Genomic DNA, 25,050 nt, shown 5'->3' on the forward strand with positions numbered 1-25,050 from the left:
CCCCCTTTTCCCCGTTTCTCCTCCTCCTCTCGTGGAATTCGGTGTCTGAGGAGTCTCTCCTCTCTCCCGCTGCTCTGCTCTGTGGTGAGTCTGCAGGGAGAAAGATCTCCGCCGAGGAATTCACCAGGAGGTGCAGAGGGAAAGGAACTGACTTCCTTCTCTCACCCAGGAGGTGCTGCTGTCTGAGGCCTCCCTCACCCACCTCCCCCCGTCTCCTGTCTGAGCACTGCACCTGTTGTGACTCGTCAGCCAGGTGAAGGGGATCCTCTGGCTGTTTTTTCAGCTGACCAGAGCTGCAGGGCAATTAGGAACCCAGTCTATTCATTTGACTGGATTGCTGCTTTGCTTTGTATCTTTTCTCTGTCTGTCTCTGCAACCCACCTCCCTCCCTTCCCTCCCTGCCTCTCCCTACCCCCCTCCCACTCCATCTCCGTCTAGCTCAGTCTGGTGGACACTGTGGCTGTGAGTGGAGCTGCAGAGACTTCCCTGCTGGAGTAAAAAGTGTGGATCACATGGACACAATACAACAGAAGAAAGGCTGAAATATAAGTCTTCTGGAGGGTAAACTGGAGTGAGCATTGGACAGCTCAGACAGAAAAGCACAAACTCCAAACCGAAGGATTCTGCAGTTGGAAGAGCAGCAGGTATGAGAAGCCAGACTGTGACTGTGGCTCTGCTGGCCTTGTCCTGCTGCCTGCTGATCCCCAGAGGAGGGGAGAGCGCTGGGGGGATAGTTTCTCTCCACCAGTCTGAAGAGGAGAGGCAGGCAGTGGATCAGCTGAGAGACGAGTCCCTGGATGACCCAGAAAGTGAGCAGGGACTCTCAGAGGACCCACACCCACTGGGTCACAGCACCCAGGTCAAAAGGGACACCGAGGCTGCACAGGCAGGTAAGTGGAGAAAGACCTAAAAGAACACAGATCTGTTACGCAGACAAGACATCCAAGCTGTTTAGGGATCGTCACGACATGGAAGAGCAAACACAGACACTAACACAGTCTCTGACAGCTCCAACAGGCGTGACAAAGCCCATGTGCTCACCTGTCCACTACTGTTTCAGATGCATTAGTTTAGAGATGAAGACACTGAGTTGAGCATCTTGCAGGCAGATTTTTATCACATTGACCTTTTCCACTGCCTCTGTTGCTGTAACCCTGCGTGATTAATGCTGACTGTGCTGTACATTCACGCTGGAAGAATGGATTTTGAAGACATTAGCAACAAGCCTGTTTTCTGGAGCTTACTTACCAGGCTTCAAACTCTAATACCCATGAGTTCAAACCAGCTTTTTAATGAGTCTCGCTGATGCTGCGGAGGTGAGAGTGATATATTTATTGAGTATCTGGACAGATTTTGTGTCATTAAAACTGAACTGTGGTTAATGGAGCACAACTAATGGAAAGAGAGGGATGTGTTTTCCATGAACGTACCTCAGGCCTTCAGACAGCCTCAAAAGGAAATAGTCATGGACCTCAAGCAACCACTGAAATGCATCTGGCAGACTGGATTTTCCCTGGCAGCACTGTGTTTTAACATGACAGGGATGAAATAATTGTGTAATTCAAATCTCACATGCATTGCTTATAAATTATGTAAACAATAACAGAAAGTTGATCATGTTTTATAAACTTTTGTCTACAAAAGGAAAATTCTTTTATTGATTTTGAAGTTTGGCATCTGACTGCAACCCACTAATAAAAAGCTGACAGATGGAACATTAACGGATGAGGAAGGTTTATTTATAAAATGATTACAGGATACTCACAAGGCTAATGATAGACATCTAGTCTGGGTGAGAATTTAGACAAAAAGGAAGATGATTTTTCTAGGAATTTCGATTCTGATTGCAAGTGTCTGATTTGATTGTGGTGAAAAGTCAAGCAAATGAGTGTTACTAAACTTCTCTTGCTTTCCTTGTCTGTCCAGGTGTTTTGGGCAGGGTGAGGAGAGCGCCAGATGAAGAAGGCAAAAAGAAGAAGAAGAAGGACAAGAACAAGAACAAGGACCCCAATGCTACCAAAAAGCCCAAAACTGACAAGAAGGGAAAGAAAAAGGACCGGCAGACAACCACAACTCTACCACCTACCACAACTGGTGAGAACGGGACAGAGCGGCCATGTTTTTACTTGATTTACTTCTACTTGAATAAGTGTTGCTGACCTTTTGTCTGTCTGATGCTTCCAGCAATCCCGACTGAACCACCCACTGAACCTGAGCCCTACACAGACTACCCTTATCCTGATGTTGGTGAGCAGTGCACACAGAGTGGGGATCAGATAATAAAATCTCACATTTCACTTTTCAAAACAGAACACAGGTGCAGCCTGAGAATGCTTACATTAAATTAATAATTTAACTACATTGTAGTCCAAACATTTGGAAAACATCCATATTAATGTTGCATCTTCTTCAAGAATCTATTTTTGTGGGTACAATTCGGATTCAAACTAAGCAGCAACCTCAAGAAAAAATTGCAATTCCTTTAATGTCCACTTGAGGCTGTTTCTAAAGCGAGTCAGTCCCCATATACCCCCATGTTAAAATGTCCAACTTCAGAGCAAAAATATACGTGTTTACAACCGGGTATGAAAAATGGTTTTGGTTTGTAGAAAATCTCCCTGTTCATGGTAACTGTACAAAGAGGGAATTTTTATATACTTCGCCCATTTACAACGTCTGAAGGCTTAAAGCTGCACATAACTGAGATTATAGCAACAGGTGGGGGCAGTCATAGAACAGTCAATAGCCAAGAAAGGTCGGCAGAGTCCGTCTCAGCTACACCCTATAGCCACCTCTTTGCTCATTTTTAAATTAGCCAGGAGAGTCAGGTACTGCTAAGGTGGCCATGGTCGGAGCCAACACACTGAGAAACTTACCACTGGCATTTCAGAGGCATTGTTGATCATTATATACAGTAACTGGTTCTATCATCCAGAGTCAAGCTCCTGTGTTTTTGTAGCCAACAATATTTTTCTCCTGCTTCGTTTTCTCCGAGGTATCCATGGCACTAACAGGAAAGGCACAGCCCTCTTCAGAGCGGGGTGTGGACAGCTGCAGTTCATTTACTGGAACTGGTTGTTTCAGTGTCTGACGCTAAAGTTAAAACACAGTTTGGAAGAGGACTAAAATCGGGCATACAGGCATGGTAGAATGAACAATCTGTAGGGCATTTTGAGTTGAAACCTGGAAGACATATTCTGTGGACATGTGAGACTTACATTAGCTTGCTAAAAAGGGGTTTTATATGCAACATTTAATCACTGAAAACCGGGAAAGCATGTAGACTCTAAAGAGAACATCCACCTGTTTCGAGCATGAAGTCTGCTTACAAGTGTTAATTTGTATTACTGCAGGTTGGAAAAAAGACACATAAAGCCATTTGTGGTTATAGAAAGCACAGAAATCTGATAGGTTGCCTCAAAATTTGTCACTTGAATCAGAGTTGATTGGGCCTGAAGACTTTGATCTTTGAAAATTACAAAATTCAGAGGGTTAGGATTAAAAAGAAGAATGTTATGAAGATGTGTGGTCTCCTCCTTGTGTCTGCTTCGATTCTATGGAGAACTGGTTAACAAATTTAAAAATTGTGCCCACAAATCTCAATGAAAATTGCTCACCTGATGAAAGCACCAAAAAAGTTTTAGCGCTTTTGGTTTTGTGAATTAGTATTTCCTCCTTTAGGCCACATCCACACACCCTTCAGCCCATAGATTTTACATTGTGACATCATGTAAATAAAACTAATTCTAGGCTCTGTGGATTCTAATGGAGTCAGTTAAGCTCACCCTGTTTGCAGTTGGAGATGTCCTTTCTTTTTTCTGGTTTCTTTTACAATCGTAGTTCATGGTACAAGTGACCTCCAGGAATAAAATGGAAACAAATCGAAATGGCAACGCTGCAATCCTCTCTGACTGACTGGCAACAAGCAGAGTTGTAGATAATCACCCACTTCCTCCTAAACCAGTTGTGAAGGGCAAGGATGTTCCAATGTGGACAAGAAAAAACTAATTTTATTCCTGCTGACTTCAGTTTTCTCCAAATACCAGCTACTGAATCAAATTTCTAAGAAAGCGCTATTTGTTCATCGTTTAGCATTTTGGTCTCAGAATAAAAGCATCTGCTCATATCAACCTGGGAGCCATAAAATGTGTTTTTGTCTAGACTTCTGAGCCCATCATACTTTCCATCTGCTTCTCTGACAGACAATGAGTACTGGAAACCGGACGATGACTATTGGGAGGCTGAGCCAACACCATCCAGGCCTCAGCCCGACACTCCGAGCACTGATCCCCCATACGACTACTGGAAGCCAGAGGAGGAAGATCCAGCTGCTGCTGTGACTGACGCCTACGATGACTACTGGAAACCAGAAGAGAAAGATCCGTCCACTCCAACGCCCGACATCTACGATGACTACTGGAAACCAGAGGAGAAACAGCCGTCCACTCCAACGCCCGACATCTACGATGACTACTGGAAACCAGAAGAGAAAGATCCGTCTACTCCAACCCCTGACATCTACGATGACTACTGGAAACCAGAGGAGAAAGACCCGTACGCTACTGCGACTGACAACTATGACAGCTACTGGAAGGAGGTGGATCCAACTCCTTCTGCCCCTGAGGTTGATGGGAAGACTGGAACAGATGACAGCGATTACTGGGATGCCACATGTATGTTTGAGTCTTTTGTTTTGTCCTTTTCTTTGTTTTGACAGAGGATGTTTGAGGGGATGAGAGTTTATGAAACATGAATAAGCTGAGATGAAACTATAATGACCTCTGTGGGAGGTCATTGGTACAACAAAGCGATAGATTTGACCAAAATGGGCTTTTATAACTTTTTTTTCTTTTGTGATATTTTGTGTTTCAGAGTTTATTTATGCAAAACAATGACAATTGTGAAAATAGAGAAGCTGAGACAATCATTCTGGATTAACTCAACCTTCTGGATAACTAGTTGCATCAACACTGTTAAACATTACTATCAAACTTAAAAATTCAAGTTCTGTCAACTAAAACATTTTTGGTTCAGATAGCTTTCAAAAAAAATTAAGAGTCAAGAGTTTAAAATTAAGTCAAACCATAGAAATGAAGTTGAGCCAACAACTTCCATGCTGCTTCATCACTACTGCTTTCAGTGTATTAATAGTAGACGCATCCAAGCAGGAAACAGTAGATCGTAGTTTTAAATCCATAACTGAAATATACAGTGGGTACGGAAAGTATTCAGACCCCTTGAAATTTTTCACTCTGTGTGTCATTGCAGCCATTTGCCAAAATCAAAAAAGTTCATTTTATTTCTCATCAATGTACCCTCAGCACCCCATCTTGACAGAAAAAAACAGAAATGTAGAAATTTTTTGCAAATTTATTTAAAAAGAAAAACTGAAATATCACATGGTCATAAGTATTCAGACCCTTTGCAGCGACATTCATATTTAACTCACATGCTGTACATTTCTTCTGATCCTCCTCAAGATGGTTCTGCTTCTTTATTGGAGTCCAGCTGTGTTTAATTAAACTGATTGGACTTGATTAGGAAAGGCACACACCTGTCTATATAAGACCTTACAGCTCACAGTGCATGTCAGAGCAAATGAGAATCATGAGGTGGAAGGAACTGCCCAAGGAGCTCAGAGACAGAATTATGGCAAGGCACAGATCCGGCCAAGGTTACAAAAGAATTTCTGCAGCACTCAAGTTTCCTAAGAGCACAGTGGCCTCCATAATCCTCAAATGGAAGAAGTTTGGGATGACCACAACTCTTCCTAGACCTGGCCGTCCAGCCAAACTGAGCAATGGTGGGAGAAGAGCCTTGGTGAGAGAGGTAAAGAAGAACCCAAAGATCACTGTGGCTGAGCTCCAGAGATGCAGTCGGGAGATAGGAGAAAGTTCCACAAAGTCAACTATCACTGCAGCCCTCCACCAGTCGGGGCTTTATGGCAGAGTGGCCCGACGGAAGCCTCTCCTCAGTGCAAGACACATGAAAGCCTGCATAGAGTTTGCCAAAAAACACATGAAGGACTCCCAGACTATGAGAAATAAGATTCTCTGGTCTGATGAGACCAAGATTGAACTTTTTGGTGTTAATTCTAAGCGGAGAAAACCAGGTGTGTGGAGAAAACCAGGCACTGCTCATCACCTGCCCAATACAATCCCTACAGTGAAACATGGTGGTGGGAGCATCATGTTGTGGGGGTGTTTTTCAGCTGTAGGGACAGGACGACTGGTTGCAATTGAAGGAAGGATGAATGCGGCCAAGTACAGAGATATCCTGGAGGAAAACCTCTTCCAGAGTGCTCAGGACCTCAGACTGGGCCGAAGGTTCACCTTTCAACAGGACAATGACCCTAAGCACACAGCTAAAATAACAAAAGAGTGGCTTCAGAACAACTCTGACCATTCTTGACTGGCCCAGCCAGAGCTCTGACCTAAACCCAATTGAGCATCTCTGGAGAGACCTAAAATGGCTGTCCACCAACGTTCACCATCCAACCTGACAGAACTGGAGAGGATCTGCAAGGAAGAATGGCAGAGGATCCCCAAATCCAGGTGTGAAAAACCTGTTGCATCATTCCCAAGAAGACTCATGGCTGTACTAGCTGAAAAGGGTGCTTCTACTCAATACTGAGCACAGTGATATTTCAGCTTTTCTTTTTTAATACATTTGCAAAAATTTCTACATTTGTTTTTTTTCCTGTCAAGATGGGGTGCTGAGTGTACATTAATGAGAAATAAAATGAACTTTTTTGATTTTGGCAAATGGCTGCAATAACAGAGTGGAAAAATTTCAATGGGTCTGAATACTTTCCGTACCCACTCTAACTATGGAGAGTGATAGAAGTAGCTCTTCATTAAGGTTTACAGAACTTTGTTTAATTTGAGAAAGTCACAGTAGGAAAAAGATGGCTTTCTAGATAATTTGGACTCAAATGCATTGCAGGTGCTCAAGATTAGATTCAAATCCTTTATACAAGTAAAAGCATAATTACCATACTGGGACGATACTGAACTAAGTAAAAGTCCTGCATTCAAAGCTTACAAAAGTAATAAAGTATTATTGCTTAAAGTCAAACTATTTAAGCGTTAAAAGTAAAAGAACTAAGTCTGCAGGAAAATGTTTGCTGTCAGTGTTTTACTACATATATTATGTTTTTTGGATGCTCATTTTATCAAATTTAAATACGTTTGCCTTGATATCATCTTTGTGACGATGCAGTTTGCAGCTCCAGTTTTTAAAGGTTTATATGTTTTAGTGGGAAAAGTATAAGTAGGAGAATGGTCTTAGCCTATAAAAAACACTAAATCTTTCAGATTTAAAGAAAATTTAATGTTAGGAAACAACAAATTTCTAAATACATGGTTTAAACTGAACAAGAAATAGATGAAAAATCTGAAAAGTAACTAGTAAATAAAGCTGTCAGACAAATATAGAGGAGTAAAAAGACAATTTATATATCAAATTTGAGATGTGGTGGAGTAGAAATAATAAGTTGTACAAAATGTAAAATATTTAAAGTACAAGAAACGTGAATTTGTACTTTTTTCCTTATCATTAGATGTTTAGTAAACTCATTGGAGTATAATGTAAAGTGACACAACTACAGAGAAATATATAGATTTTAATCTCAGATTAGCAATTAATCTTTAGGAGCTAATTAAGAGGCTCAAAAATGAAAACCCCTCAGCCGTTCAGCAGGACGAAGGACTTAACTCTTATTTTAGATTGATTTGGATCAGATGCTGGAAACGGTGTGTCGTGTGGCCCTGTGACACTCATCTGGACCCGACTGACACGCTCCCATTATGATTCCAGCCAGCTGCACTGTACCTCCACTCTTCCAGCATTTCCACTGATTCACTCTTACTGGCTCGTCCTGCCTTTTCTGCTACGTTCTCCTATTTCTTTTGTGGTGCGTAACTGTTGCATTGTTTTGCAGATAAGGTGCCAGACAATCTTCCATTTCCTGATGGTAAAGAGGTCAGCCCTGAAATCATAGTGGAAAATCTACCAGGTAACACTTAAACCTTTTAGAAAATCAGTTAATATGACACATTTTCGATTGCACGGTGAGCCAGGAAGGAATCTCAGCTAAGAGTTAAGATGCATGTGAAATATCCATTCCATCTGTGACTCTCAGTGCGTCACATGAGAATAACATTATGTGGAAATCTGCCCTACTTTTCAGACAGGAGTGGGTGGGTTTGCTCGGTTGCACTTAGTCAACAAAGCTTTCCATAGTTTTGTTGTGGGGTAAAAACAAGCCCTGTCATCAGATCCCAACCAGGTTATGATTCTTGTAAATGTAAATTAAAGATTTAACAAGTTAATTACATGGTGGGCGTCACAGTTGCATCCAAATAGAGCGCTACTGTTGTGGCTGAATAAATCAGGGCAGCGCTAAGCTGTAAAACTGCAGATAAAACTATGTAATCCTATAAAGTCTCACTTGTGATGCAGCTGTGCCTCTGACTGATTAAATGAGTGGTATAACTTCATGTTTGTTTTTTTACGCAGAAGAGCCCACGGCCACTGCTCCCTACGAGGGGACTTGGTATGATGACTACGACGAATACGGAATGAGTGCGTGCACAGACACACACATCCACATGAAACTCACCCTTAAATGTTTTCTGTTAGGTCCACTGGTTAAACCACAGTAAACTTCCTGCCAAAAAAGCAAACAGCACAGAAAAGGAATAAACAGGACTCGGGTCAATAACTTTCCAGATTTACAAATGATGAGCCCCTTTAGTGTTAAATGTTCTTAATGGCTTTCAAAAACACAGAGAGGCATGCTTATACACTGCTGTGATGAGACCTAAAATACAATCACATTTTCTTGCTTTCTGCAGGGAGGAAAGAAGATGAGACAGATGAAAAGTGGATGGAGAGAGAGAGAGAAAGGGCAGCGAAAGAACGTGAGAAGGAAGAACGAGGTGAGAGAGCCCACATGTGGGGCTTTTATTTCCTTTCTTGCATAAAATCATTCTGCACAATCATGTCAAACTACATGCAGCACTGAAGCTGACAAAGACCAAAGAACGTGGCCTGTGACCAAAGCACAAAAGTTATAAAAGTTCACAGCGTAGATGTACCTTCAGTCACATTTCTGTTCTAACAGAATGCAGATGTTGTTTCCCACCATACTAATGTGTCTGTGCTGCTTGTTCTAACTTACTTGGCCGGAACAAAAGTTCATCCAATAAAAACACAATGAAGATTAGGATCATAAAGGGTTTAGAAACCCTTTGTGAGTTGGACTGAAGGCAAAGAGGGTGAGATCAACGGAGAGGGATCTGCATACATTGGATTATGAGTATTCAAGCCCCACTCAGCTCTTTTTTTTTTTGCCACGTGTCTGCTGTGTGTAGTGAGGTTAGCTTGTGGTTGAGGAGTAAAGCATGGAGCAGATGATATATAACACTGTCAGGTCTGGTGTCAATAGGGCACGTCCTTTCTGCACAGTTCACTGTAAACTGGGTTCACAGTGAAAAGAATTCTCAGCTAATTTGAAACAGAAGTTTAGAGAGGCTCAAAGCATTCATGTGCAACACTGATACCTACACACACTGCATAACTGTGTACAAATAAGTGCATGTGTCCAGATGTGTGTCTGGAGGTGAGTGAGAGATTCAAGTTTGCTCATGATTATTTATACAGTTGTTGAGCCAAACTGCTGTCCAGCAGAGAAATAAGACTGGAGTGGGATAGCTGGAAGCATCAGACAAGGTCAACAACACTCATTCAAGTCCAGCTACAAACAGGGCTGCTGTGTCTTGTTTAAATCAGTTGTGGTGGGTGGTAGAGTAGTGCAGTATGCATAATTTAAGTGAGTAATTTGAATATTACAATTGAAACCTAACAATACCCAGATTAATTTAAATATGTAGATCAAGGCCATGCAATATTATATCCACTCATCCATCCAACGATTGTCTACACACCGCTTAATCCTCATTAGGGTCATGAGAGACTGGAGTCTATCCCAGCTGACGTAGGGTGAAGGCAAGAGACACCCTTAATAGGTTGCCAGTATATAACAGGGCCTCACTTAGAGACAAACAATCACACTCACATTCACACCTATGGACAATTTAGAATCACCAATTAACCTCAGCATGTTTTTGGACTGTGGGAGGAAGCTGCAGTGCCCAGAAGGCACAGGAAGAACATGCAAACTCCATGCAGAAAGATCCCAAGAAGGCGAGGCGATATTATATGTAATAGAAATTACTTGACTTAAAAAAATGTAATCAGGACCTGACAAAATTACATATGTAAAAACCCAACCAATCTAAGCTTCCCAGTGAGCAGCATATTGGTGAGAGTGGAGAGGAAGAACTCCCTTGTAACCCTTTGACACACAGAGTTGGTCAGGAGATACCCGTTTTCCATTGGATTTGGGTCACTTTTGAGCCATGCTGCGCATCAGAGGGCTTACAAGTAAAGACCACCAGCAGAACCAGGCACAGGCAGGGTGGTCATCTGCCTTAACTGGTCGGGGTAAAGGAGAAGGGGAGAGAGAAATGGAAAGCAGTGACAAACAAACAAACAAACTTGACAGATAGGAGGACGAAGCGGTAACCGCAGATCAGACACATGCAGCTCCAGAGACAGAAATAGAAGAGAGAGGACAGAAAGGACAAACTACAGGCGAGGAAAAGTTCATAACGTGCAATTGTGCATATAAATGCATGTTAGAGGTGGCTGGAATCACAGAGACATTGAGTATAGACATGTGAAGACAAGCGTATGAACAGGAAAGCCGAGGTAAAGCACACTGAGTCAATTTAAAAAAAGAGGTCAAGCTATAAAAACAAAAGATATGAAGAGAAAACTGAGTAAAATCTGGCAACTGAGCAACACAAAACAGTAGTGCAATGAAATAAACTAGGAGTAGACATGACAGAGGAGCTAAAAGCAAGGAGAAAAAGATGAAACTTTAATTTTGCTTTGAATTTGACGGTGGTGGGACTGACAACATGTTTTACATTCCCACAGGAAGATGTCTGGCAGCCATGTTACCAGCAGTAAACTACAGTGTGTCAATATGTCACACGGTTCAGCGTGTTAAAATATGATTCATGATTTCTGTAGTCTTCTTCAGCAGTTAATGTCAGAATGATCTGAGTTTCATTCCAGCACACCGCTTCCACTGAGGGCCAAATCACAACATCTGGGCTGTTTTTTTTTTTTTTTTTCACAGCACTCCAAACCTTCACGTCCACTTGGGGGATTTTTGGCGTTTGAAATTTGCACAATAATGATGAGTTCCTCAGTCATTTCTGGGAACAAATATTCAGCCCATTTATTTTACATTAAGACTGTTTTTCTGACCCCTGACAGAGAGAGCGCAGAAGCTGAAGGAGGCCGAAGAGCGAGCCAGGAACAGACCACGTGTCTTCAAAGAGCCAAAGAGTGAGTCTGTTCAAACCTGAGCGACATGCAGACGCTTCATTCATGTAATTAACATATCATCTGATATGTGGCAGAGTGTCCTCCCCTGGGGATGGAGTCCCACAGGATCGAGCCAGACCAGCTGTCAGCCTCCTCGATGTCTCAGTACAGTTTTGCACCTCAGAGGGCTCGTCTCAACATGCAGGTACGCGACTGTCAGGGCAGGACAGCTGTGGTCTCAACACTTAGAAATAACACTACAGGCTGCAGCCATCACTTACACACTGCCAGGCCTCGAAATAATAACAAGGGACCAGCAACAATGGAAAACACTGTTATTGCTGAGTCTGTCATTTCCATTAGCAGCTTTGGCAGTTTGTATTTGTTCCATTTTTACAGTCTAAGAATCTTTTATGCAGCTAAGTAATTAAATCAGCTGATAAATCTTGTACAAAACACACATCTGCTTTTTCACTCCACGCTATCGCAGCATCTGCATAAATTAAATTGCCTTGGAAATATGCAGATATGCAGTTCCGTGCTGAAAACGTCAATGAATCAGCCGCATGTGTTGTGGTCTGTGTGGTTCCCAGGGGACTGAGGATGAGGAGAACATGATAGGTGGAGCGTGGTGTGCAAATTTGGAGGACGGGATCAACTGGTTTGAGATAGATGCTCGCAGGGAGACAGAATTCACCGGAGTCATAACTCAGGGACGAGACTCCCAACATGAGTAAGACACAAACACACACAAACACACGAGTACACTTTGTCCTACATTCCTACATTAAACACGTTGCCCTCATCTTGTTTCAGGAATGACTACGTGACTTCCTACTTCCTGGCTTTCAGCAATGACAGCAGGGAGTGGACCACCATCCATGACGGATATGCTGACTGGGTGAGCTCATTGTGTTGCTGCTTTCTGCACCATGTCTCCCTCATCTTTCTCTGATTCACTCTCTTCCCATCCATCCCCCCCTGTCCAGCTGTTTTTTGGAAACAGTGATAAGGACACTCCTGTGATGAACCAGCTCGCGGAGCCTGTGCTGGCCCGCTACATCCGGATCATGCCTCAGAGCTGGAACGGTTCTCTCTGTATGAGGCTGGAGGTTCTAGGCTGCCCCCTGCCTGGTGAGCCTCCCAGACACAGTCACGTGTGCGCACACTCAAAGCACACAAAATAAATAACATACTTCTGGTTCTTTTCCACTCGCAGATCCAGCTAATGTTCTGTACAGGCAAAATGAGGTGACTCCTGTGGATTACTTGGAGTTCAAGCACCACAGCTACACAGAGATGGTTGCAGTGAGTATCACTGCATGCTCCCCTTGAACATCTGCACCGATTCCACTGAAAATCCTTATTCTCCTGAAAACTATGCAATTTCACAACATTAAACCCAGGGGTCTACTTTTATCCACTTTAATATGAATTGATGAATTTCCCTGCAGAGGTTTAATTCCTTCTCATTTTCAACCACCAGAGGGCAATGTGACCTTTTCACAGGAGCACAATGTTCACCTTCGAAGCAACATTTGTGTAATATTATGATCAGTTCTTTGCACATTGACTGTTTCAATCGTCCCATCCGTCCAGCTCATGAAGTCGGTGAATGACGAGTGTCCCAACATCACCAGCATCTACAGTCTGGGCCGCAGCTCCAAAGGACGGGAAATCATTGCCATGGTCATCTCTGGCAACCCCACTGAGCATGAAATAGGTGGGAAGACAACCCAGGCACACAGGACTGTTTAAATTGCAATGTTCAGCACTTCTTTATGCATGATCCATATCAGAATGAAGCTCTTAAAGCAGCTGTTTTCATTTCAAGCATTCACCAAACCAGCCGTTTTCTCTCAAATGTCCCAACAGTCTGTTTGGTTGAAATGATCCTAGACTTTAATGGCACCACTGATGCATCCTGTAAATACTAATAAACGCCAGGTGGAGGCCAGAAAATTGTGGTTCCCATATAATTACGTCTTTCCCGGTTGTTTCCTCAGGTGAGCCGGAGTTTCGCTTCACAGCAGGTCTCCATGGAAACGAGGCGTTGGGTCGAGAGTTGATCCTGCTTCTCATGCAGTACCTGTGCAAAGAGTACAAGGACAGAAACCCCAGAGCACAGCGCCTGGTGGAGGGAATACGCATCCACCTGGTGCCCTCTCTCAACCCCGACGGACATGAGACAGCTTTTGAAGTGGTCAGTGGGGGAAAAAAATCTAGATAAATGGCTAAAAAAAGAAACAGAAATAAGAAATGCTAGTGAATCTCGGTGGTCTTTATCCACAATCTTCTCCTGTAGGGATCAGAACTGAGCAGCTGGATGACCGGACACTTCACAGAGGACGGCTTTGACATCTTCCAGAACTTCCCTGACCTGAACAGTATCTTGTGGGATGCTGAGGATAAAGGCATGGTGCCCAAACTAACCCCCAACCATCATGTGCCCATACCAGACGACTCAGACGCTGGCAGCTCAGGAAAGGTACGGGTAATGTTGGTTTGTGGCTTATAAATGTTGAAGATATAAGACCTCTATTGCTTCTCTCTTCTCAGATGCAAGGTTTTGTTTCTAAATAAATGCCTGCAAAAAAAAAAGTATATTTTTGTAGGCGTGCTTGTGTTCTACAAAAAATGAGGGTATGTTGTGCTAACATCGGTTTTCCCTGCTCTGTTTGTGTGATCCTGACTCTCCTGTTTTGGTTCCAGATGGCTGTGGAGACCAGGGCCATAATCTCCTGGATGGAAAGCCATCCATTTGTGTTGGGTGCAAACTTCCAGGGCGGGGAGACAATTGTGGCTTATCCTTATGACAGCTTACGTCTCAATAAGCAGACTGAGAGCCAGAAACCCCACAGCCGCAAGAAGAGACAGTACGACTTGCTCGGTCATCTGCATTACACTGATTTATTCCCCACATTCTCACTTGCGTAACTGTTACTCCACCACACTCATGTTAGAAAGTTCAACCAGGATTGTTTCTTGCAGGTATGAGGACGAAGGGTTTGACGTGACAGAGTGGGGAAGGGGCTACCATGAGGAGCCAGAGGAAGATTGGAGGAGCAGAGGTTATGCAGAGCCAGAGGAGGAGTATAGGGGCCATGGCTATGATCACGGCTACGACCGTGGCTATGACTTCCACAACCAGGGTTATGACCACAGGGAAGAGGAGGAGGATGACAGAGGAAGAAGCGCCGGCTATCAGTACGCGGAGCCTGAAGATGAGCCCCGGGTGATTGCAGACGAGTCCCTGTTCAGGTGGCTGGCTGTCTCCTACGCCTCCACACACCTGACCATGACACACAGCTACCACAGATCCTGCCATGGAGACACAGCAGCAGGGGGCCACGGCCTGGTCAACCGGGCCAAATGGAAGCCAATCACAGGCAGTAAGCAGCCAGAGTTATAGCTATAAATGTCTCCGTGTTTACAGCACACCCTGGTGGAGGGTTTGTGCAGTGCAGGATCTGAGGTTAAAGTGTGTGTGACCTTTTCTCCAGGTATGAATGACTTCAGCTACCTGCACACCAACTGTTTCGAGCTGTCCATGTTCCTGGGCTGCGATAAGTTCCCCCATCAGAGCGAGTTGGCTCATGAGTGGGAGAAAAACAGAGAAGCAATGCTCACGTTCATGGAGCAGGTGAGCCACACACAAACAGTCAAAGTAATTTGTCACGTTGCTTTTAAAAAAGTAATGAAAATAAATTGTTTTTACATTTCTCCAAGTAACTGCCAGATAAAAATCAAATGTTAAACCTCTCACTTTCTGATATATCAGAAAAAGTCTCTATCCTAAATAGGAGGACATACACAGGATTTTTCTTTTAGTATTGCCGCAAAGACAACAGCAAAATTGGTGAAAAACATCTCAAAGAGCACATCACAGAAACATGTTGCGCTATAACAACATTCTGCATGTCGAAGAGAAACAAGGTGGTGCTACCGGTGTACTGCCTAAAAATAAAAGTAGAAACAGAAGTGAATTTAGGAACACACTACAGATTACCTTTCTGTGCTACAGGGGGAAGCAGATGCTTAAAAGTAGAGGAAAGAAGAAAAACAAGCTAATATCAGACTAACTCCTTTAAAGGTGTACTTTGCTTTTCCGGAGAAAGATTGTAGATATTTAGCTCGTTAACATATTTAGATAGGATGTGCCCAGTCTGATTCACTGGGTGTAGACTATTCCTTTCAAGAAGGATTCTCTTCCCCGTCTCCAATCTGTGTATTAATGCTTTCAAAATGCCCATCACAATGGGAAGCAACAACAATCATCTCCACTTCCCATCCCTTTCCCTTTACAAATCTGTTTTCAGTTCTTGAACTTTTCTTCTAATTGTTGACTTTTGCTGAGACATTGGATCATTTCGGTATTTACTGAAATGAAACCAAAAAGAAAGCACCTACACAATTTGTGAAGTGGTTAACAACACATAAACATCTAAAATGTGATGAAGACTACACGCTCACACTGCTTTCCGTGAGACCGGAACACCGTTCTAACATTTAACAAAGTGGTGTGTCTTTAAAGCTTGTTAAAGTATCCACTTCTTAAAAATAACTTAAATCATCAGATAAATGCTGCAGAGTAGAAAGTACAGTATTTACTTCTCAAATGTAGTAGAGTGGGAGTATAAGTCACATGAAAAAGTAGTAAGATTAACTCAAGCTTGCACTTAATTACATTTAATTGAGTGAATGTACTACTTTCCTTCACTGAATTTTGCTCGATATAAATGAAATGTACACTACTGGTCAAATTTTATAACACCCCAATTTTCACAGTTTTTTAAATTCAAATTCTGCATTTTGATGTCTCATTGTACGCTGAAATGAAAACACAAGGCAACTAAACAAATGAAGTTTAAAATAAAATCAATTTAGAAACCAAAATGTATTATAAACTTTTGACTCATCACAGCAGCCACTTTTGGCAGGTATAACAGCTGAACACACTTGTATTTTTTTCCATGATGGAAATCAAACATTCTTCAGAAAGTTCTTCCCAACTCTGTTGCAGACGTTCCCATAAATGTGTGGCTCTTGTAGGTTGCTTTGCTTCCACTCTTCTGTCCAGTTCATCCCAAACCAGCTCTGTGGGGTTTAAGTCTGGAGAGTTACCAGCTTGTTCTTTTTTTTCTTAAGATAGTTCTCGCATAGCTTGGACTTAGGCTCTGGGTTGTTATCTTGCTGTAGGATGAACCCATGACCAACTAGGAATAAACCAGAGGGTACTGCATGGTGCTGCAGATTGCTGTGGTAGTTGTTTTGGTTCAGGGTACGTCTCACTCTGTACATCACTGACCCTGGATCCAACAAAACAGCCGCCGACATCATGTCTCTTCCTCCATGTTTGACAGTTGATGTCACACACTGAGGAACCATCATTTCTCCTACTTGATGGCGTACAAAAATCCTTTGTGATGATCCAAAGATTTCAAATTTTGATTCATCAGTCCATAATACCTTCTTCCAGTCTTCAGTAGTCCACTGGCAGTGTTTCATGGCCCTTTTTCTGACGTCTTAGCAATGGCTTTCTTGCTGCAATTCCAAGTCTTCTCTTCACAGTTAAAATTAAGACGTCTTACTTTGACCACTATGAAGCCGTGCTTGAAGCTGTTGTCCAGTGAGTCACCTATCACCAAGCTGTTGACTCTCAGAAACTTGTGTTCTGATTCTGCTGTGGTTTTGAGTCTTCCACATCTCTTCCTGTCAGTTTCTGAGTGCCTTTTGATGGTGAAGAAAACTGTACTTACTTTACAGCTTGACTTTCTTTGCAGTTTCTTTGTAGGAAAGACCTACATTTTAAGTGCTGTGATGGTCTGTCTCTCTTCTATTGTTGATTGCATTTTCCTCACCATTTCTATAGTAGCACACTACTTTCTGCTGTACAATACTGTTCAAATAATGCTCTGGAGGGTATGGTGCCATGGTGTGCTCCAACACTACTTTTATGCAGACAGAGGGGGTTGTGAGTAATCAAGAAAGGTTGGGACACCTTTGGTACCACCAACTTTCAAGGCTTGATCAACCTCCATTGCTGCAGAACAGCTTTAAGTTGTGAACCCAGTTCTTGTTCCCTGAAAAAGGCCTTTTGTATAATTCTGAAATCTACATTATTTTTCAGTTTTGGGTGACCTTGTCCTTTTTTAACCTCTGGTAGTTGACCACTTATCTTTTTACCGTTCCAAGCTATTCATTGGTATTGAGCTACTTGAGTTTCAATAAAAAACTGAAACAATTGGGGCATTCTAAAACTTTTCACTGGTAATGTACTGAACTTGAAAATCAGCAATTTTAAAGACAGCTTTCAGCAACACTTTAATTGCTGATCATATCCTATGGTTACATTAAATTACAAGTCATTTCTATTCACCAAAAAACGCCACATTTCCTGTTCCGTGAGGGAAACAAAGATCAAAGAAAACTTAAACCTGACTGAGCCATGTAAACATACCTTCAGACTAGTGTGTAATTCTTACCTTTCTAAATGTAGTTGAGCCCAATTTGCCACAAAACTGTTTATGAAAAGGTAGAGGCACCGATTTTACAGAACTATAGTGGAATACAACACATGTAAGTTGTTGTTAGCTACATGTCTGCCTCCTTCACTGACTCAGCTATCCCTGTTCTTTAGGTCCATCGTGGCATCAGAGGGATCGTGAAGGATCAGCAGGGGAACCCGATTGCAAACGCCACGATATCCGTTGAGGGGATAAACCATGATGTCACCACAGGTCAGCATACTGCTCACAACACTGATCTCTTTCCTGAAAACAGATTGTTTTAATTCAGGTGCTTGAAAGCTTGATGAAGCATAGTCGTAAACAGAAACCTTAAGCAGAGCCTCTCGTTTCTTTGCCATTGTAGCATCAACAGGCGACTACTGGCGGCTGCTTAACCCAGGAGAGTACAGAGTAACAGCTCGAGCTGAGGGCTTCTCCCCTGTGACTAAACTTTGTGTGGTGGGATATCAGTCGGGAGCGACCGCCTGCAGCTTCAACCTGGCAAAGTCCAACTGGGACCGCATCAAGCAGGCAAGACTCTGCCCACCCTGAACTGACACCACCATCAATACACTGCAAAAACTCAAAATCTTACCAAGTCTATTTGTCTTATTTTTAGTCAAAATGTTTCATCCCACTTGATTTACAATAAAATAAATTAAGTGACATTTCAGCAAGATGGAGGGACTTGTTTTAACCCTCGTGTCGTCCTGCAGGTCAAAATTGACCCATTTTAGTTCGAAAATGTGGATGGGGGGGGTATTTTCACAGTGAAACTTCTGATGTCCACATTTTCAACATTTTTCATCATCTTTGAACATTTTTTGGAGGAAAAAAGATGTTTGTTAAGAACATTCACAAAAAAAATCAACCAAAATCCAATGAATTTTGCTGGATTTTGGTTGATTTTTTTTGTGAATGTTCTTAAAAAAATAGAAATTTTACTGATATATATGCAATCACTTTAGATATTTTTAGAATTTTTTGCAAGATTTTTACTCTTTTTTGAAAATATTTATAAGAATTTTCTTGGCAAATTTGGGGGATTTTTTTTTTAATAAAACTTTTAAGGAATTATTGAAATATTCTTCCTGAAGGTTTTGCAGATTTTCAAAAATTGGGGGATTTTTATTTTTTTTTTTGCTGAATTTTTCTATTTTTTTTTTTCCATACAAGGAAGCAACATTTTTGGTGCCCTTGAATGAGGACTACAGGAGGGTTAATAAAATACATCTTTAATATCTTGTTAAGTCAAACAATCTTGAAATGATCTTGTTTTGAGTTATATTTTACAAGAAAACTCAAGATAAGTTGAATACACCTCAAATTAGGAGGTTACATGAAAGCAAAAATCTATTTTTGAGTGAAGAACTGCAACTTTTCAGCATGTCTGGCTTATTTTAAGACACCTAAGCTTGCCAATCCTGGTAAAATATAGCTTAAAATAAACAATCCCAACTAATTTTAAGATCTCAATATTGTAAACATCATATCTTATTTCAAGAAATCTTAAGTCATTTTTTTACTTGTTCTATTGGCAGATTTTTAAAATTTTTTAAAAATTCCTTGAAATAAATTATTTATTTCTTGTTTTGAGAGGGGCATTTTATCCAGCGTACATGTCTGTTTTACAGGGTATAAAGTGTGTTTCCTCATGTCTCTGCAGATCATGGCCCTCCATGGCAACAAGCCGATTCGACTCAGCTACAGCAGCAGCAGAACACAGCATTCCTCGGTTGGTAACAGCAACAGGAACGTGGTCAACGGCAACAACGGCTATTCTGCAAATTCACGTCTCACTGAGCGGCAGAGGAGGCTGAGGATCGCTCGCATCCGTCGCCTTCGCAGACAGAGATTAATGAGGTTAAGATCGACGACAACGTTACCACCCACAACAACCACAATCCCCACGACACCAGAGACCACTACATCCTGGTACGACTCGTGGCTCGTAGGGGAGGGACAGTCCTCGACACCTGGTGGGTTCACAGACTCCATCCTGGATTACAACTACGAGTACAAGATTGATGACTATTAAACCAAACACACAGGGCTTGTTTCAGTAAACAACCGTCCTCTCCTAACTGTAGTTCTCATTGCCGTGTTGTACTTTGAGCTGGTAGAGGAGTGAAACAAGGAATCCCGTCTTTGTGCGGCACCAGCAGTGAGAAGCACAGAATATTAGCTATATTAAGATAGTGTATCTGTTACTTAACACTTGAAATAATGGCTCTTTACACAAATGGATCCATTTCAATAATGGTATTTCATTTTGAAAAGTTCACACTGCATTTTCTGGCTCGTTCAGTGTTTTTTTTGTGAGTGTCTTTTGCTTCATGAAAAGATGTTTATTGTGGTTGCACATAAAAACAGCTGAATTATTTACACTGTTCTCACCCATGCAGAACTATTTTTATAGTAGGAATAGTCACTTATTGTGTGAAAAGCAGCTCACGGTTGGTAACAGGCAGACACAGGTGGGGTAGAAAAGTTATTTTTCAAATAAAGGCTTATAATAAACAATGCATGTCTCCTCTCTTTTTTTTTTTAGCACCGGGTTTTTGTTTCTGGGATATCGGTGCTGTTTATTTCTTACAGTTCACGACAAGAAACACTAGAGCGGTGCTGGACTGCATCAGTGTCACACGGGTGGTAATTCCTGACCCAAAGTTGATTTACATAGTCTGTGGTCAGGAGAATTAAGTCTGAATAAGCACCAACAGTGTGCGACAGAGTCAGCATATTAGTAGACAGAAACCCTCAGTGGCTGATGTTCATCTCACTTTCTTCATCGTCGTCAGCGGAGAAGGCTGAGAAGCTGATGGGCTCACAATGCAGGGTGCGTAAATTGATCAGGCACGCTGTTTGGGTGCTGCTGAACTCTGGGACTGTGACCAAAAGGACTTCCTGACCATCCGGACCTGGCAGAAGAAGAACAAACATTAGTATTAAGAAAGAGACCTGTGCAAATGGAACACGGCTGAAAAAAATGAAGGCTGTAGGGAACCAAAGAAAATCTTTGTTGACTAAAATCAAACTTACTAATTGATTGGACATGAGAAAAAGATATAAATTGCACGTTATCACTTCATTTAAAAACACAATCTGTGACAGTGCAATGAGTGTATTCTACCTGCTAGCCTTATTACCCCAAAATGAGTTATAAATAAATAGAAAAATCAGCATTTGCAGCACATTAAATTATTTTAGAAGTGTTTTTTTTATACTGAAATGATAACAGACTTGGAGCAGACCAGCGCTCACCTGTCCACAGTCATTTGACTTCCACAATTTATAACCCAGACCAGTTTACCTCCTGTTTCTGGTTGCTCATCTGTGATAGTCAAACTGCTGTTTGTAAAGTTTACGCTCGATTTTCATTCCATTCGTTTTAACAAAATGCCCTAGAAAAACTTCATATTTTTCTGCATTTCGGGGCCTAAAAAAAAAAAAAAAAAAAAAAATCACACACATCACATACTGACCTTTGATGAGCTTGGACTCAAAGGCTGGGGCGTTGCCACTGAAGTAAATATGAGGACATTCTTCCAAGATGAAAGGGTCTTTCAGGTAAAACGGGTAACAACCTGATAGATAGAAAAACAAAAAAAACTGTGAAAATAACATAAATGAACATGTATTGTGTGTAGAACTGCCAGGGTTCTTGTGAGTTATTCTGCATCAGCTAACCCAGTGTGTCAGGCGCTGTGGGGGCCAGGTGTCTGAGCCGGAGCGTTTCCTCCAGTATTTCCACGTGGCTTTCCATGCTGCTGTACCTCTGAATGTCACACACGTTCTGGCCGGATGTTCCCAAGAACCTTTGTGGAAACACACAAAAACACAGTCCAAAACATTTCTACACACACACTTTAGATGACAGAGTGTGTGTGTGAGACGTGTTTACCTCACTCCATCGATGTCAGCCTGGTATGGATTGGAGGCCAGCTGCAGTGTGGGGTAAACAGAGGACAGGGGGAACATACATCGGTGGAGAGGCTGCTGTGGCAGCGTGTAGTTGGTGGGGTCATACTGGCCTGGCATTACATCCACTGGAACTGAAGCCTGAATCAGCAGGAAGTAGCAACATACTGCATTAGATAATAATCAGAATATGACCAACATGCCAAAAGCTATTATTTGTTATATAAAAAAACAGCATTAAAGTAAACCATGTTACCTTTTTTCCAGGAAACATTCAAAAAGTGCTTTGTGTAATGTGAGAAAAATCAGGGTTTCTGCAGAAATCAGTCAAATTTAATGCTTTATAATGTCATTTTAATGCTGTACTGCAAAAAAAATGTTTGTTTGTTTTTAAAAGATGATTTTTATATGAAAACTGTCTCTACATGTCACTATTTCTGAATCTGGAAACCTCCCCTGAGCACCAACGGGCTGTAGTCATTCTCTGAAATACACGTTTTCTGGCCATTTTTGCTGAAATCTGCATCTCCTCCACCTGGTCCAGCCTGCCAAACACTTTAAAAACATGCAGTTTTTGGCAATCGTACCTGACCGGCTGGAACAATTATCACAATGCTTTGGCATGTTTACACAGATGCACATATCTGACGAATCGCAGTCCATAATTACATATTATTATATCATTATTATCAAACATTTTTCTTGAAAACTGCAGAAAGAATTTTTAATGTCACTGAGAATCAAATTTGATGATTTTTAATACCATTTAAGGCCTTAATTTTCACAAAATCAATTTAATGACTATGAATGCTTCTTAATGCCCTGCAGAAACCCTGAAAATAGGACTGTCACCAAAGCACTCAAGTACACTGATAAAAGAAAAAAAGCAGAAAGTCTTGGATTTAATAACCAGAGAAATGTTTTAGTTTAGTATTTTTTCTTGATGAATGTGAGGTTGGGGGTGTGGGGAGAACTCGCGAGTCTCGCCTGTAATACGGCAATCTTGTGGCAACGCGTCAAATATGGCACAGATAGGGCTGGGTGAAATTACCATGCCATAAATCTCTGTATATACGTCAGAAATGTTGAGCCAGAACGTGTGGAGTCGCAGGCAAGACCAGAACATGAGAACATGGTCTGAAAATCGATTGAGAAACAGTGTATAGCGAGAATAAACAGTGGTACACATAAAACTAAATACTTCATAACACCGATGTAAGAAAATCATAAAAACACCCAGTGTTCCCATAAAGCAGTTCTCTTGGACGACTTTCAACAAACTCACAATGGCTGATGTCATCTAGACGTATTAAAGTAGCAGTAAATTTCTTATCAGCCCACACTATGCATGTCATCAGTGAAGCCCAATCTAAAGTGTACATAAAAAAAATGTCAATATGTGCAAAGAAGAGCATGCAGACTCACCACTAGCTGAAGCAGCAGCTCATCCAGCAGACGAATGGCCTCCACACTGCCAGCCTGAGTCTTCTTGGTGAGATACTTAGCCTGGAACAAAAAACAGACACTGTAAAACAGGTAACAGAGTGGTTTGAGTGGATGAGTTAGCAAGGGCAATGTTTCTGAAACAGGGAAAACTAACAAAAGCATATGCAAGTGTCAGTTCTTGACACCTTTGTTGATGCGTCCTTGTCCTGGGTGCTTTGGCTCAGGAGGTTTCCAGCCAGTAGAACCCTGGATATTGTCGCTGCCCCGCTCTGCTCACCCAGGTCACCAAGCTGACCGGTTACCATGTCAACCAGTAGCTGCAGCCCCAGCATGCTGTCAGCACGACTACTTCCGAGTCCAAGGCCTGAGGCCAGGAGCACAAACCTGAAGACAGACAAAGAATGCACTTCAAATACTGGAATTATTGTCACAAAAGGATGGCATGTACAGTGTATTTGTGTTTGTTTACCTGTCAGAGCTGAGGGAAGGTCTTGCTGTCTGCAAAGGGAGATCTGCTGTGCAAAAGTCCTCAACTGTGAATTTCCCATCATTCCTCTCTGCTCCATATATTGCAATAACGCTGCCTGAGAGAGAAAGACAGAAATCCTTTTATAGTTAAGACGTATGTCCAGAGATGCTGTGATGTTGACTTAATGAAAAAATACTGACCTGTGACACACTTGTCTTTGTCGATTTTGCCCTCGAGCTTGATCCTCTGGAGTTCATCCTCCAGAATCAGCTCATCTGTTTCACTGATGTATTTGGCTCGTGCAGGCTGAGGCAGGAGGTTGTGCTGATGAGAGGAAAACAGAAAAAATGTTACACATGCCAGCAGCTAATTTCATCATTTTTATGAGCTCCCGTGAATTCAGCATGACTGCCAACCTCCTCGCTGATCTCTTTCAGAATAGATGGCTGCAACTCCATACGTTTGAACAAAGTCCCCACGATGCAACACTGCTCCCCTTTCTCCAGATCACACAGCTTCTTGATGAGCACATCGGATCCTGGCACAGACATAAAAAGGCACATTAGAAAATACACTGAAATAATTCTGGTGACTCGGTGCTCCAGATGAGGGTGAGATCGACCTGAGCTTACCCCACTTCTCCTTAGCTCTCTGTGACAGCAGGGGCCTCATCTGCATGAGTCGTGCTGCGTAAATATGGGCATACTGGCGGCTGAAGCTTCGCTCCCCGACTCCGTAGCGCTCAGAGGAAGGACTGTAGGCCAGGGAGGTCCTCTCAAACACCGCCGGCCCCTGGTCCTCGGAGGCAGGACGGCAGAGCAGAGACGAGCCCTCCTTCTGGGCACTCAGGTCGGAGAACATGACCGTCCTACAAGAGACGTAGAAGAGCTCCAGTTGTATTGAATAACCGCACGTCGGTTTAAGCTAACCTACTAAGTTAGCGATAATGATAACTAGTAGAGAGCTCTTCCAAAACATGCCGACTTTTTATGAAAATAACTCTGATGTGACAGATGCAACGGTCCTACCTTAGAGGAGGTGAGGTGAAGCGTCGGTTGGTATCTGTGTAATATCAGATAATGTGCTATATTTTAAGAAAAGTTTGATTTTACTCCTTGTCAGCGAGCAACAGAAACAATTCCCGCGAAATCACCCGCTTAACGTCACTAGTTTTTTTTTTTCCACGAGATGAGTGCGTAAATCTCGCGAGAACCTGTACAGGGAGCAAGAAAACAATAGACGACTGCTACAAATATAACATCTAACGTAATTAAAAGCGCTCCAAATCAGTTTATAGAGACA

At 42.2% G+C, this 25,050-nt stretch overlaps 3 protein-coding genes and 1 long non-coding RNA gene across 15 annotated transcripts in view; 2 read left to right on the plus strand and 2 right to left on the minus strand.

Moving 5' to 3' along the window:
• LOC127534912 (uncharacterized protein DDB_G0271670-like) overlaps positions 1-25,050 on the plus strand; it is a 146,760-nt gene that overhangs the window by 46,615 nt on the left and 75,095 nt on the right. The window lies entirely within an intron of this gene.
• LOC127534913 (uncharacterized) overlaps positions 1-25,050 on the minus strand; it is a 141,270-nt gene that overhangs the window by 42,948 nt on the left and 73,272 nt on the right. The gene's annotated exons all lie outside the window — the stretch shown is intronic.
• Positions 52-20,435, plus strand: aebp1b (AE binding protein 1b). Its single transcript, XM_022219810.2, has 22 exons — positions 52-890; positions 1,927-2,094; positions 2,185-2,247; positions 4,203-4,673; positions 7,943-8,017; positions 8,521-8,586; positions 8,859-8,942; positions 11,353-11,424; positions 11,499-11,608; positions 11,997-12,136; positions 12,220-12,304; positions 12,393-12,537; positions 12,623-12,711; positions 13,003-13,126; positions 13,410-13,606; positions 13,709-13,891; positions 14,116-14,279; positions 14,395-14,795; positions 14,907-15,046; positions 18,044-18,143; positions 18,277-18,443; positions 19,579-20,435. The coding sequence occupies exons 1-22, from the start codon at positions 647-649 to the stop codon at positions 19,948-19,950; spliced, it is 3,660 nt and encodes a 1,219-aa protein (XP_022075502.2). The 5' UTR covers positions 52-646; the 3' UTR covers positions 19,951-20,435.
• pold2 (polymerase (DNA directed), delta 2, regulatory subunit) lies at positions 20,160-24,930 on the minus strand. The gene is made up of 11 exons (XM_022219811.2): positions 24,777-24,930; positions 24,381-24,616; positions 24,165-24,286; positions 23,949-24,072; positions 23,749-23,863; positions 23,465-23,663; positions 23,259-23,339; positions 21,817-21,974; positions 21,603-21,730; positions 21,398-21,499; positions 20,160-20,833 (listed from the first exon to the last, which is right to left on the minus strand). Exons 2-11 carry the CDS (start codon positions 24,607-24,609, stop codon positions 20,673-20,675), a joined length of 1,419 nt encoding a protein of 472 aa, XP_022075503.1. The 5' UTR covers positions 24,610-24,616; positions 24,777-24,930; the 3' UTR covers positions 20,160-20,672.

Source organism: Acanthochromis polyacanthus, chromosome 7 (genome assembly GCF_021347895.1).
Source record: "Acanthochromis polyacanthus isolate Apoly-LR-REF ecotype Palm Island chromosome 7, KAUST_Apoly_ChrSc, whole genome shotgun sequence".
In the NCBI taxonomy this organism is placed as follows: Eukaryota; Metazoa; Chordata; class Actinopteri; family Pomacentridae; genus Acanthochromis; species Acanthochromis polyacanthus.

What these genes read in the sequence shown, in the direction of transcription:
- aebp1b (XM_022219810.2), top strand. Translation starts at nt 647, where the DNA reads ATGAGAAGCCAGACTGTGACTGTGGCTCTGCTGGCCTTGTCCTGCTGC. An exon ending in CATAGTGGAAAATCTACCAG is followed by an intron (nt 8,018 to 8,520) that starts GTAACACTTAAA and finishes TTTTTTACGCAG; the next exon opens with AAGAGCCCACGGCCACTGCT. An exon ending in ACGTGAGAAGGAAGAACGAG is followed by an intron (nt 8,943 to 11,352) that starts GTGAGAGAGCCC and finishes GACCCCTGACAG; the next exon opens with AGAGAGCGCAGAAGCTGAAG.
- pold2 (XM_022219811.2), bottom strand. Translation starts at nt 24,609, where the DNA reads ATGTTCTCCGACCTGAGTGCCCAGAAGGAGGGCTCGTCTCTGCTCTGC. An exon ending in TGAAAGAGATCAGCGAGGAG is followed by an intron (nt 24,073 to 24,164) that starts GTTGGCAGTCAT and finishes TCCTCTCATCAG; the next exon opens with CACAACCTCCTGCCTCAGCC. An exon ending in AGCTGCTGCTTCAGCTAGTG is followed by an intron (nt 21,975 to 23,258) that starts GTGAGTCTGCAT and finishes CTGCTGATTCAG; the next exon opens with GCTTCAGTTCCAGTGGATGT.